This window comes from Saccoglossus kowalevskii, chromosome 13 (genome assembly GCF_978046115.1).
Source record: "Saccoglossus kowalevskii chromosome 13, keSacKowa6.1, whole genome shotgun sequence".
Lineage (NCBI taxonomy): Eukaryota > Metazoa > Hemichordata > Enteropneusta > Harrimaniidae > Saccoglossus > Saccoglossus kowalevskii.
In genome coordinates this window covers 2,866,414-2,885,141 of record NC_140653.1, presented here as the reverse complement: position 1 = coordinate 2,885,141, position 18,728 = coordinate 2,866,414, and the positions used below count along the sequence as shown (strand labels likewise).

The 18,728-nt window shown below is 41.4% G+C and overlaps 1 protein-coding gene across 1 annotated transcript in view; it reads left to right on the top strand.

The window, feature by feature from the left end:
• The window catches only part of LOC102805212 (arginine kinase-like), a 114,268-nt gene extending 95,871 nt beyond the window's left edge, over positions 1 to 18,397 (top strand). The window contains exons 6-8 of the mRNA XM_085506681.1: positions 11,748 to 11,871; positions 12,626 to 12,815; positions 17,045 to 18,397. Coding sequence (XP_085362807.1) covers positions 11,748 to 11,871; positions 12,626 to 12,815; positions 17,045 to 17,217 — 487 coding nt within the window. The 3' untranslated portion in view covers positions 17,218 to 18,397. The remainder of the gene's footprint in view (positions 1 to 11,747; positions 11,872 to 12,625; positions 12,816 to 17,044) is intronic.
• Positions 18,398 to 18,728: the final 331 nt, after the last annotated feature.

The window sequence follows — 18,728 nt, the reverse complement described above, 5'->3', positions numbered from 1 at the left end:
GGTATAGGACACACTTTAATCTGGTTACGATGTGTCCGTGGTATAGGACACACTTTAATCTGGTTACGATGTGACCCTGGTATAGGATACACTTTAAGATAGTTACAATGTGTCCCTGGTATAGGACACACTTCAATATGGTTACGATGTGTCCCTGGTATAGGGCACACTTTAATCTGGTTACGATGTGTCCGTGGTATAGGACACACTTTAATCTGGTTACGATGTGTCCCTGGTATAGGACACACTTTAATATGGTTACGATGTGTCCCTGGTATAGGACACACTTTAATCTGGTTACGATGTGTCCGTGGTATAGGACACACTTTAATCTGGTTACGATGTGTCCGTGGTATAGGACACACTTTAATCTGGTTACGATGTGTCCCTGGTATAGGATACACTTTAATATGGTTACGATGTGTCCCTGGTATAGGACACACTTTAATATGGTTACTATGTGTCCCTGGCATAGGACACACTTTAATATGGTTACGATGTGTCCCTGGTATAGGGCACACTTTAATCTGGTTACGATGTGTCCGTGGTATAGGACACACTTTAATCTGGTTACGATGTGTTCCTGGTATAGGGCACACTTTAATCTGGTTACGATGTGTCCCTGGTATAGGACACACTTTAATTTGGTTACGATGTGTCCGTGGTATAGGACACACTTTAATCTGGTTACGATGTGTCCCTGGTATAGGACACACTTTAATATGGTTACGATGTGTCCCTGGTATAGGACACACTTTTATCTGGTTACGATGTGTCCGTGGTATAGGACACACTTTAATCTGGTTACGATGTGTCCCTGGTATAGGGCACACTTTAGTCTGTTTACGATGTTTGCCTGGTATAGGACACACTTTAATCTGGTTACGATGTGTCCGTGGTATAGGACACACTTTAATCTGGTTACGATGTGTCCGTGGTAAAGGACACACTTTAATCTGGTTACGACGTGTCCCTGGTATAGGACACACTTTAATATGGTTACGATGTGTCCCTGGTATAGGACACACTTTAATCTGTTTAAGATGTGTCCCTGGTATAGGACACACTTTAATCTGGTTACGATGTGTCCCTGGTATAGGGCACACTTTAATCTGATTACGATGTGTCCCTTGTATAGGATACACTTTAATCTGGTTACGATGTGTCCTGGTATAGGGCACACTTTAAACTGGTTACGATGTGTCTCTTGTATAGGATACACTTTAATCTGGATACGATGTTTCCCTGGTAAAGGATACACTTTAATCTGGTTACGATGTGTCCCTGGTATAGGACACACTTTAATGTGGTTACGATGTGTCCCTGGTATAGGACACACTTTAATCTGGTTACGATGTGTCCCTGGTATAGGATACACTTTAATCTGGTTACGATGTGTCCCTGGTATAGGACACACTTTAATGTGGTTACGATGTGTCCCTGGTATAGGACACACTTTAATCTGGTTACGATGTGTCCCTGGTATAGGATACATTTTAATCTGGTTATGATGTGTCCCTGGTATAGGATACACTTTAATCTGGGTACGATGTGTCCCTGGTATAGTGCACACTTTAATCTGGTTACGATGTGTCCCTGGTATAGGACACACTTTAATATGGTTACGATGTGTCCCTGGTATAGGACACACTTTAATAAGGTTACGATGTGTCCCTGGTATAGGATACACTTTAATATGGTTACGATGTGTCCCTGGTATAGGACACACTTTAATATGGTTACGATGTGTCCCTGGTATAGGGCACACTTTAATCTGGTTACGATGTGTCCCTGGTATAGGATACACTTTATTAATATGGTTACGATGTGTCCCTGGCATAGGGCACACTTTAATCTGGTTACGATGTGTCCCTGGTATAGGACACACTTTAATCTGGTTACGATGTATCCCTGGTATATGGCACACTTTAATCTGGTTACGATGTGTCCGTGGTATAGGACACACTTTAATCTGGTTACGATGTGTCCGTGGTATAGGACACACTTTAATCTGGTTACGATGTGTCCCTGGTATAGGATACACTTTAATATAGTTACAATGTGTCCCTGGTATAGGACACACTTCAATATGGTTACGATGTGTCCCTGGTATAGGGCACACTTTAATCTGGTTACGATGTGTCCCTGGTATAGGACACACTTTAATCTGGTTACGATGTGTCCCTGGTATAGGACACACTTTAATCTGGTTACGATGTGTCCCTGGTATAGGACACACTTTAATCTGGGTATGATGTGTCCCTGGTATAGGATACACTTTAATATGGTTACGATGTGTCCCTGGTATGGGACACACTTTAATCTTGTTACGATGTGTCCTGGTATAGGGCACACTTTAATCTGGTTACGATGTGTCTCTTGTATAGGATACACTTTAATCTGGTTACGATGTTTCCCTGGTAAAGGATACACTTTAATCTGGTTACGATGTGTCCCTGGTATAGGACACACTTTAATGTGGTTACGATGTGTCCCTGGTATAGGACACACTTTAATCTGGTTACGATGTGTCCCTGGTATAGGATACATTTTAATCTGGTTATGATGTGTCCCTGGTATAGGACACACTTTACTCTGGGTACGATGTGTCCCTGGTATAGGACACACTTTAATCTGGTTACGATGTGTCCCTGATATAGGACACACTTTAATCTAGTTACGATGTGTCCCTTGTATAGGACACACTTTAATCTGGTTCCGATGTGTCCCTGGTATAGGACACACTTTAATCTGGTTACGATGTGTCCCTGGTATAGGACACACTTTAATCTGGTTACGATGTGTCCCTGGTATAGGACACACTTTAATATGGTTACGATGTGTCCGTGGTATAGGACACACTTTAATATGGTTACGATGTGTCCCTGGTATAGGGCACACTTTAATCTGGTTACGATGTGTCCCTGGTATAGGCCACACTTTAATATGGTTACGATGTGTCCCTGGTATAGGACACACTTTAATATGGTTACGATGTGTCCCTGGTATAGGATACACTTTAATATGGTTACGATGTGTCCCTGGTATAGGACACACTTTAATATGGTTACGATGTGTCCCTGGTATAGGGCACACTTTAATCTAGTTACGATGTGTCCCTGGTATAGGACACACTTTATTAATATGGTTACGATGTGTCCCTGGTATAGGGCACACTTTAATCTGGTTACGATGTGTCCCTGGTATAGGACACACTTTAATCTGGTTACGATGTGTCCCTGGTATATGGCACACTTTAATCTGGTTACGATGTGTCCGTGGTATAGGACACACTTTAATCTGGTTACGATGTGTCCCTGGTATAGGACACACTTTAATCTGGTTACGATGTGTCCCTGGTATAGGATACACTTTAATATAGTTACGATGTGTCCCTGGTATAGGACACACTTTAATATGGTTACGATGTGTCCCTGGTATAGGGCACACTTTAATCTGGTTACGATGTGTTCCTGGTATAGGGCACACTTTAATCTGGTTACGATGTGTCCCTGGTATAGGACACACTTTAATCTGGTTACAATGTGTCCGTGGTATAGGACACACTTTAATCTGGTTACGATGTGTCCCTGGTATAGGATACACTTTAATATGGTTACGATGTGTCCCTGGTATAGGACACACTTTAATCTGGTTACGATGTGTCCCTGGTATAGGGCACACTTGAATCTGGTTACGATGTGTCCCTGGTATAGGACACACTTTAATCTGGTTACGATGTGTCCCTGGTATAGGATGCACTTTAATCTGGTTACGATGTGTCCCTGGTATAGGATACACTTCAATCTGGTTACGATGTGTCCATGGTATAGGACACACTTTAATCTGGTTACGATGTGTCCCTGGTATAGGCCACACTTTAATATGGTTACGATGTGTCCCTGGTATAGGATACACTTTAATCTGGTTACGATGTGTCCCTGGTATAGGACACACTTTAATCTGGTTACGATGTGTCCCTGGTATAGGGCACACTTTAATCTGGTTACGATGTGTCCCTGGTATAGGATTCACTTTAATATGGTTACGATGTGTCCCTGGTATAGGACACACTTTAATCTGGTTACGATGTGTCCCTGGTATAGGGCACACTTTAATCTGGTTACGATGTGTCCCTGGTATAGGACACACTTTAATCTGGTTACGATGTGTCCGTGGTATAGGACACACTTTAATCTGGTTACGATGTGTCCCTGGTATAGGACACACTTTAATATGGTTACGATGTATCCCTGGTATAGGACACACTTTAATCTGGTTACGATGTGTCCGTGGTATAGGACACACTTTAATCTGGTTACGATATGTCCCTTGTATAGGATACACTTTAATCTGGTTACGATGTGTCCCTGCTATAGGGCACACTTTAATCTGGTTACGATGTGTCCCTTGTATAGGATACACTTTAATCTGGTTACGATGTGTCACTGCTAAAGGATACACTTTAATCTGGTTACGATGTGTCCCTGGTATAGGACACACTTTAATCTGGTTACGATGTGTCCCTGGTATAGGATGCACTTTAATCTGGTTACGATGTGTCCCTGGTATAGGATACACTTCAATCTGGTTACGATGTGTCCATGGTATAGGACACACTTTAATCTGGTTACGATGTGTCCCTGGTATAGGACACACTTTAATCTGGTTACGATGTGTCCCTGGTATAGGACACACTTTAATATGGTTACGATGTGTCCCTGGTATAGGACACACTTTAATCTGGTTACGATGTGTCCGTGGTATAGGACACACTTTAATCTGGTTACGATGTGTCCCTGGTATAGGGCACACTTTAATCTGTTTACGATGTGTCCCTGGTATAGGATTCACTTTAATATGGTTACGATGTGTCCCTGGTATAGGACACACTTTAATCTGGTTACGATGTGTCCCTGCTATAGGGCACACTTTAATCTGGTTACGATGTGTCCCTTGTATAGTATACACTTTAATCTGGTTACGATGTGTCCCTGGTAAAGGATACACTTTAATCTGGTTACGATGTGTCCCTGGTATAGGATACACTTTAATCTGGTTACGATGTGTCCCTGGTATAGGACACACTTTAATCTGGTTACGATGTGTCCCTGGTATAGGACACACTTTAATATGGTTACGATGTGTCCCTGGTATAGGACACACTTTAATCTGGTTACGATGTGTCCGTGGTATAGGACACACTTTAATCTGCTTACGATGTGTCCCTGGTATAGGGCACACTTTAATCTGGTTACGATGTGTCCCTGGTATAGGATTCACTTTAATATGGTTACGATGTGTCCCTGGTATAGGACACACTTTAATCTGGTTACGATGTGTCCCTGGTATAGGGCACACTTTAATCTGGTTACGATGTGTCCCTGGTATAGGACACACTTTAATCTGGTTACGATGTGTCCGTGGTATAGGACACACTTTAATCTGTTTACGATGTGTCCCTGGTATAGGACACACTTCAATATGGTTACGATGTATCCCTGGTATAGGACACACTTTAATCTGGTTACGATGTGTCAGTGGTATAGGACACACTTTAATCTGGTTACGATGTGTCCCTTGTATAGGATACACTTTAATCTAGTTACGATGTGTCCCTGCTATAGGGCACACTTTAATCTGGTTACGATGTGTCCCTTGTATAGGATACACTTTAATCTGGTTACGATGTGTCACTGGTAAAGGATACACTTTAATATGGTTACGATGTGTCCCTGGTATAGGGCACACTTTAATCTGGTTACGATGTGTCCCTGGTATAGGATACACTTTAATCTGGTTACGATGTGTCCCTTGTATAGTATACACTTTAATCTGGTTACGATGTGTCCCTGGTATAGGACACACTTTAATCTGGTTACGATGTGTCCCTGGTATAGGATGCACTTTAATCTGGTTACGATGTGTCCCTGGTATAGGATGCACTTTAATCTGGTTACGATGTGTCCCTGGTATAGGATACACTTCAATCTGGTTACGATGTGTCCATGGTATAGGACACACTTTAATCTGGTTACGATGTGTCCGTGGTATAGGACACACTTTAATCTGGTTACGATGTGTCCCTGGTATAGGGCACACTTTAATCTGGTTACGATGTGTCCCTCGTATAGGACACACTTTAATCTGGTTACGATGTGTCCCTGGTATAGGATACACTTTAATCTGGTTACGATGTGTCCCTGGTATAGGACACACTTTAATCTGTGTACGATGTGTCCCTGGTATAGGACACACTTTAATCTGGTTACGATGTGTCCCTGGTATATGACACACTTTAATCTGGTTACGATGTGCCCCTGGTATAGGACACACTTTAATCTGGTTACGATGTTTCCCTGGTATAGGACACACTTTAATATGGTTACGATGTGTCCCTGGTATAGGGCACACTTTAATGTGGTTACGATGTGTCCCTGGTATAGGATACACTTTAATCTGGTTACGATGTGTCCCTGGTATAGGACACACTTTAATCTGGTTACGATGTGCCCCTGGTATAGGACACACTTTAATCTGGTTACGATGTGTCCCTGGTATAGGACACACTTTAATATGGTTACGATGTGTCCCTGGTATAGGGCACTCTTTAATGTGGTTACGATGTGTCCCTGGTATAGGATACACTTTAATCTGGTTACGATGTGTCCCTGGTATAGGACACACTTTAATTTGGTTACGATGTGTCCCTGGTATAGGACACACTTTAATCTGGTTACGATGTGTCCCTGGTATAGGATACACTTTAATCTGGTTACGATGTGTCCCTGGTATAGGACACACTTTAATCTGGTTACGATGTGTCCCTGGTATAGGACACACTTTAATCTGGTTACGATGTTTCCCTGGTATAGGATACACTTTAATCTGGTTACGATGTGTCCCTGGTATAGGACACACTTTAATCTGGTTACGATGTGTCCCTGGTATAGGACACACTTTAATATGGTTACGATGTGTCCCTGGTATAGGACACACTTTAATCTGGTTACGATGTGTCCGTGGTATAGGACACACTTTAATCTGGTTACGATGTGTCCCTGGTATAGGGCACACTTTAATCTGGTTACGATGTGTCCCTGGTATAGGATTCACTTTAATATGGTTACGATGTGTCCCTGGTATAGGACACACTTTAATCTGGTTACGATGTGTCCCTGGTATAGGGCACACTTTAATCTGGTTACGATGTGTCCCTGGTATAGGACACACTTTAATCTGGTTACGATGTGTCCGTGGTATAGGACACACTTTAATCTGTTTACGATGTGTCCCTGGTATAGGACACACTTTAATATGGTTACGATGTATCCCTGGTATAGGACACACTTTAATCTGGTTACGATGTGTCAGTGGTATAGGACACACTTTAATCTGGTTACGATGTGTCCCTTGTATAGGATACACTTTAATCTGGTTACGATGTGTCCCTGCTATAGGGCACACTTTAATCTGGTTACGATGTGTCCCTTGTATAGGATACACTTTAATCTGGTTACGATGTGTCACTGGTAAAGGATACACTTTAATATGGTTACGATGTGTCCCTGGTATAGGGCACACTTTAATCTGGTTACGATGTGTCCCTGGTATAGGATACACTTTAATCTGGTTACGATGTGTCCCTTGTATAGTATACACTTTAATCTGGTTACGATTTGTTTCTGGTATAGGATACACTTTAATCTGGTTACGATGTGTCCCTGGTATAGGACACACTTTAATCTGGTTACGATGTGTCCCTGGTATAGGATGCACTTTAATCTGGTTACGATGTGTCCCTGGTATAGGATACACTTCAATCTGGTTACGATGTGTCCATGGTATAGGACACACTTTAATCTGGTTACGATGTGTCCGTGGTATAGGACACACTTTAATCTGGTTACGATGTGTCCCTGGTATAGGACACACTTTAATATGGTTACGATGTGTCCCTGGTATAGGACACACTTTAATCTGGTTACGATGTGTCCGTGGTATAGGACACACTTTAATCTGGTTACGATGTGTCCCTGGTATAGGGCACACTTTAATCTGGTTATGATGTGTCCCTTGTATAGGATTCACTTTAATATGGTTACGATGTGTCCCTGGTATAGGACACACTTTAATCTGGTTACGATGTGTCCCTGCTATAGGGCACACTTTAATCTGGTTACGATGTGTCCCTTGTATAGGATACACTTTAATCTGGTTACGATGTGTCCCTGGTAAAGGATACACTTTAATCTGGTTACGATGTGTCCCTGGTATAGGACACACTTTAATCTGGTTACGATGTGTCCCTCGTATAGGACACACTTTAAACTGGTTACGATGTGTCCCTGGTATAGGATACACTTCAATCTGGTTACGATGTGTCCATGGTATAGGACACACTTTAATCTGGTTACGATGTGTCCGTGGTATAGGACACACTTTAATCTGGTTACGATGTGTCCCTGGTATAGGGCACACTTTAATCTGGTTACGATGTGTCCCTCGTATAGGACACACTTTAATCTGGTTACGATGTGTCCCTGGTATAGGATACACTTTAATCTGGTTACGATGTGTCCCTGGTATAGGACACACTTTAATCTGTGTACGATGTGTCCCTGGTATAGGACACACTTTAATCTGGTTACGATGTGTCCCTGGTATATGACACACTTTAATCTGGTTACGATGTGCCCCTGGTATAGGACACACTTTAATCTGGTTACGATGTTTCCCTGGTATAGGACACACTTTAATATGGTTACGATGTGTCCCTGGTATAGGGCACACTTTAATGTGGTTACGATGTGTCCCTGGTATAGGATACACTTTAATCTGGTTACGATGTGTCCCTGGTATAGGACACACTTTAATCTGGTTACGATGTGCCCCTGGTATAGGACACACTTTAATCTGGTTACGATGTGTCCCTGGTATAGGACACACTTTAATATGGTTACGATGTGTCCCTGGTATAGGGCACTCTTTAATGTGGTTACGATGTGTCCCTGGTATAGGATACACTTTAATCTGGTTACGATGTGTCCCTGGTATAGGACACACTTTAATTTGGTTACGATGTGTCCCTGGTATAGGACACACTTTAATCTGGTTACGATGTGTCCCTGGTATAGGATACACTTTAATCTGGTTACAATGTGTCCCTGGTATAGGACACACTTTAATCTGGTTACGATGTGTCCCTGGTATAGGACACACTTTAATCTGGTTACGATGTTTCCCTGGTATAGGATACACTTTAATCTGGTTACGATGTGTCCCTGGTATAGGACACACTTTAATCTGGTTACGATGTGTCCCTGGTATAGGACACACTTTAATATGGTTACGATGTGTCCCTGGTATAGGACACACTTTAATCTGGTTACGATGTGTCCGTGGTATAGGACACACTTTAATCTGGTTACGATGTGTCCCTGGTATAGGGCACACTTTAATCTGGTTACGATGTGTCCCTGGTATAGGATTCACTTTAATATGGTTACGATGTGTCCCTGGTATAGGACACACTTTAATCTGGTTACGATGTGTCCCTGGTATAGGGCACACTTTAATCTGGTTACGATGTGTCCCTGGTATAGGACACACTTTAATCTGGTTACGATGTGTCCGTGGTATAGGACACACTTTAATCTGTTTACGATGTGTCCCTGGTATAGGACACACTTTAATATGGTTACGATGTATCCCTGGTATAGGACACACTTTAATCTGGTTACGATGTGTCAGTGGTATAGGACACACTTTAATCTGGTTACGATGTGTCCCTTGTATAGGATACACTTTAATCTGGTTACGATGTGTCCCTGCTATAGGGCACACTTTAATCTGGTTACGATGTGTCCCTTGTATAGGATACACTTTAATCTGGTTACGATGTGTCACTGGTAAAGGATACACTTTAATATGGTTACGATGTGTCCCTGGTATAGGGCACACTTTAATCTGGTTACGATGTGTCCCTGGTATAGGATACACTTTAATCTGGTTACGATGTGTCCCTTGTATAGTATACACTTTAATCTGGTTACGATTTGTTTCTGGTATAGGATACACTTTAATCTGGTTACGATGTGTCCCTGGTATAGGACACACTTTAATCTGGTTACGATGTGTCCCTGGTATAGGATGCACTTTAATCTGGTTACGATGTGTCCCTGGTATAGGATACACTTCAATCTGGTTACGATGTGTCCATGGTATAGGACACACTTTAATCTGGTTACGATGTGTCCGTGGTATAGGACACACTTTAATCTGGTTACGATGTGTCCCTGGTATAGGACACACTTTAATATGGTTACGATGTGTCCCTGGTATAGGACACACTTTAATCTGGTTACGATGTGTCCGTGGTATAGGACACACTTTAATCTGGTTACGATGTGTCCCTGGTATAGGGCACACTTTAATCTGGTTATGATGTGTCCCTTGTATAGGATTCACTTTAATATGGTTACGATGTGTCCCTGGTATAGGACACACTTTAATCTGGTTACGATGTGTCCCTGCTATAGGGCACACTTTAATCTGGTTACGATGTGTCCCTTGTATAGGATACACTTTAATCTGGTTACGATGTGTCCCTGATAAAGGATACACTTTAATCTGGTTACGATGTGTCCCTGGTATAGGACACACTTTAATCTGGTTACGATGTGTCCCTCGTATAGGACACACTTTAAACTGGTTACGATGTGTCCCTGGTATAGGATACACTTTAATCTGGTTACGATGTGTCCCTGGTATAGGACACACTTTAATCTGTGTACGATGTGTCCCTGGTATAGGACACACTTTAATCTGGTTACGATGTGTCCCTGGTATATGACACACTTTAATCTGGTTACGATGTGCCCCTGGTATAGGACACACTTTAATCTGGTTACGATGTTTCCCTGGTATAGGACACACTTTAATATGGTTACGATGTGTCCCTGGTATAGGGCACACTTTAATGTGGTTACGATGTGTCCCTGGTATAGGATACACTTTAATCTGGTTACGATGTGTCCCTGGTATAGGACACACTTTAATCTGGTTACGATGTGCCCCTGGTATAGGACACACTTTAATTTGGTTACGATGTGTCCCTGTTATAGGACACACTTTAATCTGGTTACGATGTGTCCCTGGTATAGGATACACTTTAATCTGGTTACGATGTGTCCCTGGTATAGGACACACTTTAATCTGGTTACGATGTGTCCCTGGTATAGGACACACTTTAATCTGGTTACGATGTGTCCCTGGTATAGGATACACTTTAATCTGGTTACGATGTGTCCCTGGTATAGGGCACACTTTAATCTGGTTACGATGTGTCCCTGGTATAACAAGCTGAACCCTTTGTGTCAGCATTATTTTTCAGATCTCGCTCCTCATGTAAATGTCATGCCACCGTTTCTAAAATATAATCACTTGTATGTAATAAAATCTATTTTCATGTTCAATCTGTTGATATCGGGGGATATTGTCACCAACTGATAAGAAATATAATTAATGCACGGCATTATGATGTGTTAAATATTGGATAGTCGCAGTATTCCCTTAAAACATTCTGCACTTTTATTTAGTGTCTTAAATTGTGTCGACGTTTTTGACCGAAATGTGCGGCAAATACGAAAAGTTAATTATTAACCCAAAATATAATAATTCAAGCACCATGTAATACATGACGAGCAATGCTGAGTAACAACGAGCCGTGCCGTTTCTTATTTTAGGTACAACGAGGATAAGTCTTTAATATTTTGGGTGAATGAAGAAGACCATTTAAGAATCATTTCTATGCAGATGGGAGGAGATATGAAAGAAGTATTTACTCGTTTCTGTGATGGGATAAATCAGGTGATTTAAGTTATCTGTTTGCTACATACATAACAGAATACGTGGGTCAGAACAAATTCACCCTTTATTATTCTGACTGTTATGGTTCTGATCAACGGAAACGTAAATACTGTTATATAAATGTACTCAGACTGTCCGTATGTTCTCGAGACCCCTTGCCCGTTATTGACCGAGTTTTTGGGTTATGTGGTTTAGTCAATAGCATAATGCGATCTTAAATGCTAACTATGATTAGTTTAATCACCAATGGCTGCGACTAATTAATGCAAATACTTGCAACTAGTTAACCAATGTCACCATACTACGCTATATTCTCCCCGAATTTTCAGCACAATACACTTAGACCATGAGCCGGTATTGGTGACCTCACATACGAATACGCATTCATTTGTCTTTACGTGGCACGGCGTACGGTACACCCATTCCATATCTTCCACATATTCCTTGCTGACGCATTGTGTTGGCCTTCCGCGCCTTTTTGACCGCTTATATTTTTATTTCACTGACATATGAAAGGGAGATATTTTTGACGAAGCACGCCGCTAAATGCGGCAACCACAAAGTTTTTGAGGAATGGTGAATTTGTATAAAACAAAATGAGACACGATGTTTAATATTGTATTATTTATGTGTTTGTTTCTAAGGTTGATGACCAGATCAGTAAATAACTTAACTTTACAAATATGTTTCGTTTCAAAGTTTTTGAATATGACGTAAGGATTGGTAAAAAAATACATGACATTTTTTTTATTAGGTTGAGAAAACCATAAAACTGATGAATCGTGAGTTCATGTTCAATGATAAACTCGGCTATATTAATACGTGTCCAAGTAACATCGGAACTGGACTCAGAGCAAGTGTTCATATTAGATTGCCAAGATTAACAAACCATCCAGCGTTTAAAGGGGTTGTAACTAAGCTAAATCTTGAATGTCGCGGATTAGGTAAGTATTCCATATTTGTGCCGCCTTATATCGAGTTCAATTTTAACTAAATGTGATAGGTATTTTTGATTTTTAAAAACCTTTCACTAAGGTAACCGGGATTCGATTGTTCTCCACGCTGGACTCACAAAAAACACGCACAAGCTCTGTTCATGTCCATACGATTCTCCGCTTGTTCCCAGCTTTCACCCGAGACAACTTTAAATCACTCTTTATTACTTGTCACTCATTAGCCAATTACAATCAGTATAAAAGACTCCAAGGCCTTGCCTTCAAACAAACAGCCAATCACATGAAAGTTTTACACATCATAATCAATTGATTAATCGTCAATCTATTAAGACAACTACTATCATATTGTCAACGTCAATTTATATTTATGGGTTTAATAGTCTTGCAATAACATTCCACAAAGACACCGCATAAGTTTGAAATCGCAAACACCAAGTTTTGGGTTACGACCACCATACTCTGTAATCTTAAAAGTTGCAAACTCATGAGATGTCTCTGCTGATTTCGACTAGTTCGCCATCTGGCCTCATCATTAACCTTTATCAGTAATTTAACCTTTATCAGTAGATGCCATGGCAACCACTATTAAGCTGACTGGCCTCGTCATTTAACCCCTATCAGTAGATGTCATGGCAACCACTATTAAGCTGACTGGCCTCGTCATTTAACCTTTATCAGTAGATGCCATGGCAACCACTATTAAGCTGACTGGCCTCGTCATTTAACCCCTATCAGTAGATGTCATGGCAACCACTATTAAGCTGACTGGCCTCGTCATTTAACCCCTATCAGTAGATGCCATGGCAACCACTATTAAGCTGACTGGCCTCGTCATTTAACCCCTATCAGTAGATGCCATGGCAACCACTATTAAGCTGACTGGCCTCGTCATTTAACCCCTATCAGTAGATGCCATGGCAACCACTATTAAGCTCACTGGCCTCGTCATTTAACCCCTATCAGTAGATGCCATGGCAACCACTATTAAGCTGACTGGCCTCGTCATTTAACCCCTATCAGTAGATGCCATGGCAACCACTATTAAGCTGACTGGCCTCGTCATTTAACCCCTATCAGTAGATGTCATGGCAACCACTATTAAGCTGACTGGCCTCGTCATTTAACCCCTATCAGTAGATGCCATGGCAACCACTATTAAGCTGACTGGCCTCGTCATTTAACCCCTATCAGTAGATGTCATGGCAACCACTATTAAGCTGACTGGCCTCGTCATTTAACCCCTATCAGTAGATGTCATGGCAACCACTATTAAGCTGACTGGCCTCGTCATTTAACCCCTATCAGTAGATGCCATGGCAACCACTATTAAGCTGACTGGCCTCGTCATTTAACCCTATCAGTAGATGTCATGGCAACCACTATTAAGCTGACTGGCCTCGTCATTTAACCCCTATCAGTAGATGTCATGGCAACCACTATTAAGCTGACTGGCCTCGTCATTTAACCCCTATCAGTAGATGCCATGGCAACCACTATTAAGCTGACTGGCCTCGTCATTTAACCCCTATCAGTAGATGTCATGGCAACCACTATTAAGCTGACTGGCCTCGTCATTTAACCCCTATCAGTAGATGTCATGGCAACCACTATTAAGCTGACTGGCCTCGTCATTTAACCCCTATCAGTAGATGTCATGGCAACCACTATTAAGCTGACTGGCCTCGTCATTTAACCCCTATCAGTAGATGTCATGGCAACCACTATTAAGCTGACTGGCCTCGTCATTTAACCCCTATCAGTAGATGCCATGGCAACCACTATTAAGCTGACTGGCCTCGTCATTTAACCCCTATCAGTAGATGTCATGGCAACCACTATTAAGCTGACTGGCCTCGTCATTTAACCCCTATCAGTAGATGTCATGGCAACCACTATTAAGCTGACTGGCCTCGTCATTTAACCCCTATCAGTAGATGTCATGGCAACCACTATTAAGCTGACTGGCCTCGTCATTTAACCCCTATCAGTAGATGTCATGGCAACCACTATTAAGCTGACTGGCCTCGTCATTTAACCCCTATCAGTAGATGCCATGGCAACCACTATTAAGCTGACTGGCCTCGTCATTTAACCCCTATCAGTAGATGCCATGGCAACCACTATTAAGCTGACTGGCCTCGTCATTTAACCCCTATCAGTAGATGTCATGGCAACCACTATTAAGCTGACTGGCCTCGTCATTTAACCCCTATCAGTAGATGCCATGGCAACCACTATTAAGCTGACTGGCCTCGTCATTTAACCCCTATCAGTAGATGCCATGGCAACCACTATTAAGCTGACTGGCCTCGTCATTTAACCCATATCAGTAGATGTCATGGCAACCACTATTAAGCTGACTGGCCTCGTCATTTAACCCCTATCAGTAGATGCCATGGCAACCACTATTAAGCTGACTGGCCTCGTCATTTAACCCCTATCAGTAGATGTCATGGCAACCACTATTAAGCTGACTGGCCTCGTCATTTAACTCCTATCAGTAGATGCCATGGCAACCACTATTAAGCTGACTGGCCTCGTCATTTAACCCCTATCAGTAGATGTCATGGCAACCACTATTAAGCTGACTGGCCTCGTCATTTAACCCCTATCAGTAGATGTCATGGCAACCACTATTAAGCTGACTGGCCTCGTCATTTAACCCCTATCAGTAGATGCCATGGCAACCACTATTAAGCTGACTGGCCTCGTCATTTAACCCCTATCAGTAGATGTCATGGCAACCACTATTAAGCTGACTGGCCTCGTCATTTAACCCCTATCAGTAGATGCCATGGCAACCACTATTAAGCTGACTGGCCTCGTCATTTAACCCCTATCAGTAGATGCCATGGCAACCACTATTAAGCTGACTGGCCTCGTCATTTAACCCCTATCAGTAGATGTCATGGCAACCACTATTAAGCTGACTGGCCTCGTCATTTAACCCCTATCAGTAGATGCCATGGCAACCACTATTAAGCTGACTGGCCTCGTCATTTAACCCCTATCAGTAGATGCCATGGCAACCACTATTAAGCTGACTGGCCTCGTCATTTAACCCCTATCAGTAGATGTCATGGCAACCACTATTAAGCTGACTGGCCTCGTCATTTCACCCCTATCAGTAGATGCCATGGCAACCACTATTAAGCTGACTGGCCTCGTCATTTAACCCCTATCAGTAGATGTCATGGCAACCACTATTAAGCTGACTGGCCTCGTCATTTAACCCCTATCAGTAGATGTCATGGCAACCACTATTAAGCTGACTGGCCTCGTCATTTAACCCCTATCAGTAGATGCCATGGCAACCACTATTAAGCTGACTGGCCTCGTCATTTAACCCCTATCAGTAGATGCCATGGCAACCACTATTAAGCTGACTGGCCTCGTCATTTAACCCCTATCAGTAGATGTCATGGCAACCACTATTAAGCTGACTGGCCTCGTCATTTAACCCCTATCAGTAGATGCCATGGCAACCACTATTAAGCTGACTGGCCTCGTCATTTAACCCCTATCAGTAGATGTCATGGCAACCACTATTAAGCTGACTGGCCTCGTCATTTAACCCCTATCAGTAGATGCCATGGCAACCACTATTAAGCTGACTGGCCTCGTCATTTAACCCCTATCAGTAGATGCCATGGCAACCACTATTAAGCTGACTGGTCTCGTCATTTAACCCCTATCAGTAGATGTCATGGCAACCACTATTAAGCTGACTGGTCTCGTCATTTAACCCCTATCAGTAGATGTCATGGCAACCACTATTAAGCTGACTGGCCTCGTCATTTAACCCCTATCAGTAGATGCCATGGCAACCACTATTAAGCTGACTGGCCTCGTCATTTAACCCCTATCAGTAGATGCCATGGCAACCACTATTAAGCTGACTGGCCTCGTCATTTAACCCCTATCAGTAGATGTCATGGCAACCACTATTAAGCTGACTGGCCTCGTCATTTAACCCCTATCAGTAGATGCCATGGCAACCACCATTAAGCTGAAATATAAATCATGATATAAATATGTTCAATGTGGCAATGTCCTCGATGAAACCTATTTTCGCGATATCGACTGGAATCGTTGGTTTAACTTTTTCTATAAATTTTGATTGACATGTCATCCATGGAGAGTATTAATATAGTGCAATAACACTATCCTTGGGAAAGTATTAGCGCGACAAGAAAAATAATTCGTATATTTTACAGATGGCGAAGAAAGTGGCATAGAGGGCGGTGTTCAGGATATTTCGAACGAGTTACGTCTGGGATATTCTGAAGTGTACCTTGTACAGAGTTTGATTGATAGCATCAACCTACTGACTGAAATGGAAACACGACTGGAAAATGATGAAGATATAGACAATTTATTACCTATGTGAGACGAACACCGTGGATTCATTGTCTTGCAAAAGTAGTGTTGTCATATGGCAAAATTAACTTGCGTATACCTTAGGTCAGGTTGTAAACCTCTCACAACTAAGAGGTTTTTCATTATTCAAAATAAACCCTTCTTATTAACATGTAGTAATACGTTATTCATAATATACATCTCTCATCAACTTATTGTAATATTCAGAATAAATACATCTTGTATATAGTAATACATTATTTGTAATGTGCACCTGAAATTAAATGATCAAGTAGTTTACATTCTGCGACAAATTATTTCTTATCATTATTTCAATGCACATATTACATTTGTTACAACATTTCTGCAACCTAGCTTACAGGATTAGATTGTATCGCGTAGTATTGTATTCAGTTTATATGGGTTTAATGTGTGTATTGTACATGAAGATTATATATTATATGAATATAATTATATCGATCTACATTCTCAACATGAAAACGAGGGTTCGAATCCCTTGGTCTGCTGTCCACTTGTCAGCAATGTACAGAAATATGGCGTTCAGTCGGAGAAGACGTTAAACTGTTTACCAAGTGTGTTATTCCTGTCAAACACCATAACGGGAGAAATACTGATGCGACTTAGTTCAAGTTTTCAGTATGCGCATTACTTACGTATATATTTATAGTAATAAAAATTAGAATGTTACAAATACACAAAAAGTAAAGATATTATCAATAACGTAGAGTAATTAAATAAATGTCGTTAATTTTGGTAATTAAAATCTACTCGCATCGATGAATTGTATACAATATACGAACAATTGAGCATTTTGTAGAAAAAGTTATGTTGTTATGGCAACTATTTTATATGCATGTTCTAAACATTCAGCTAATTTGAAGTTCAACTTGTGAATTTATAGATGAAATCATTTCCTCAATTTCTCATAACAGTCGATATGATGTCATACCCATAATCTTTTGCTGGAGAATCAAGATGGAGGACTACATAAACTGATGAATATCTAGAGAATAAAAGGTGATATGTAAAAACTGTAAATTGATTTTTTTTTACATTTGCCGAGGTCTTCCATCTTGTTATCTGTGACTTTCCCTTTATCTTTAGTAAGTGTTCTCAAGGTGTACAAACTGATATGAAATTAGCACGGACAATAGTTCAGTGCAATAAATAATCTATGTGCATACATTTAATTACGTGGACGAGAAAAGCATTAAAAACAATACTTTTAGTCAATAAATAAATACACGCCCATTTTTACAATTTAAATTTACACCTGCAAACACCGTTGAATTCGTGACATTGTTTGGGCTTGTCAATTTATAAGATTTACATCGACAGTGAAGTTTAGCAGGTGTCTTCCCATGCTGGTTCAAGTTTCCGAACAACATCTTACTTCCGGCATGGAATATCCACCCGTATAGTTCGTAATGACATGGACTGTATTCGATATAAGTGTGTGTAATTGTTATGATAAGGTTCAGGGGTGGATAACAAGAGACGAACTGGTGTACACTATAACAG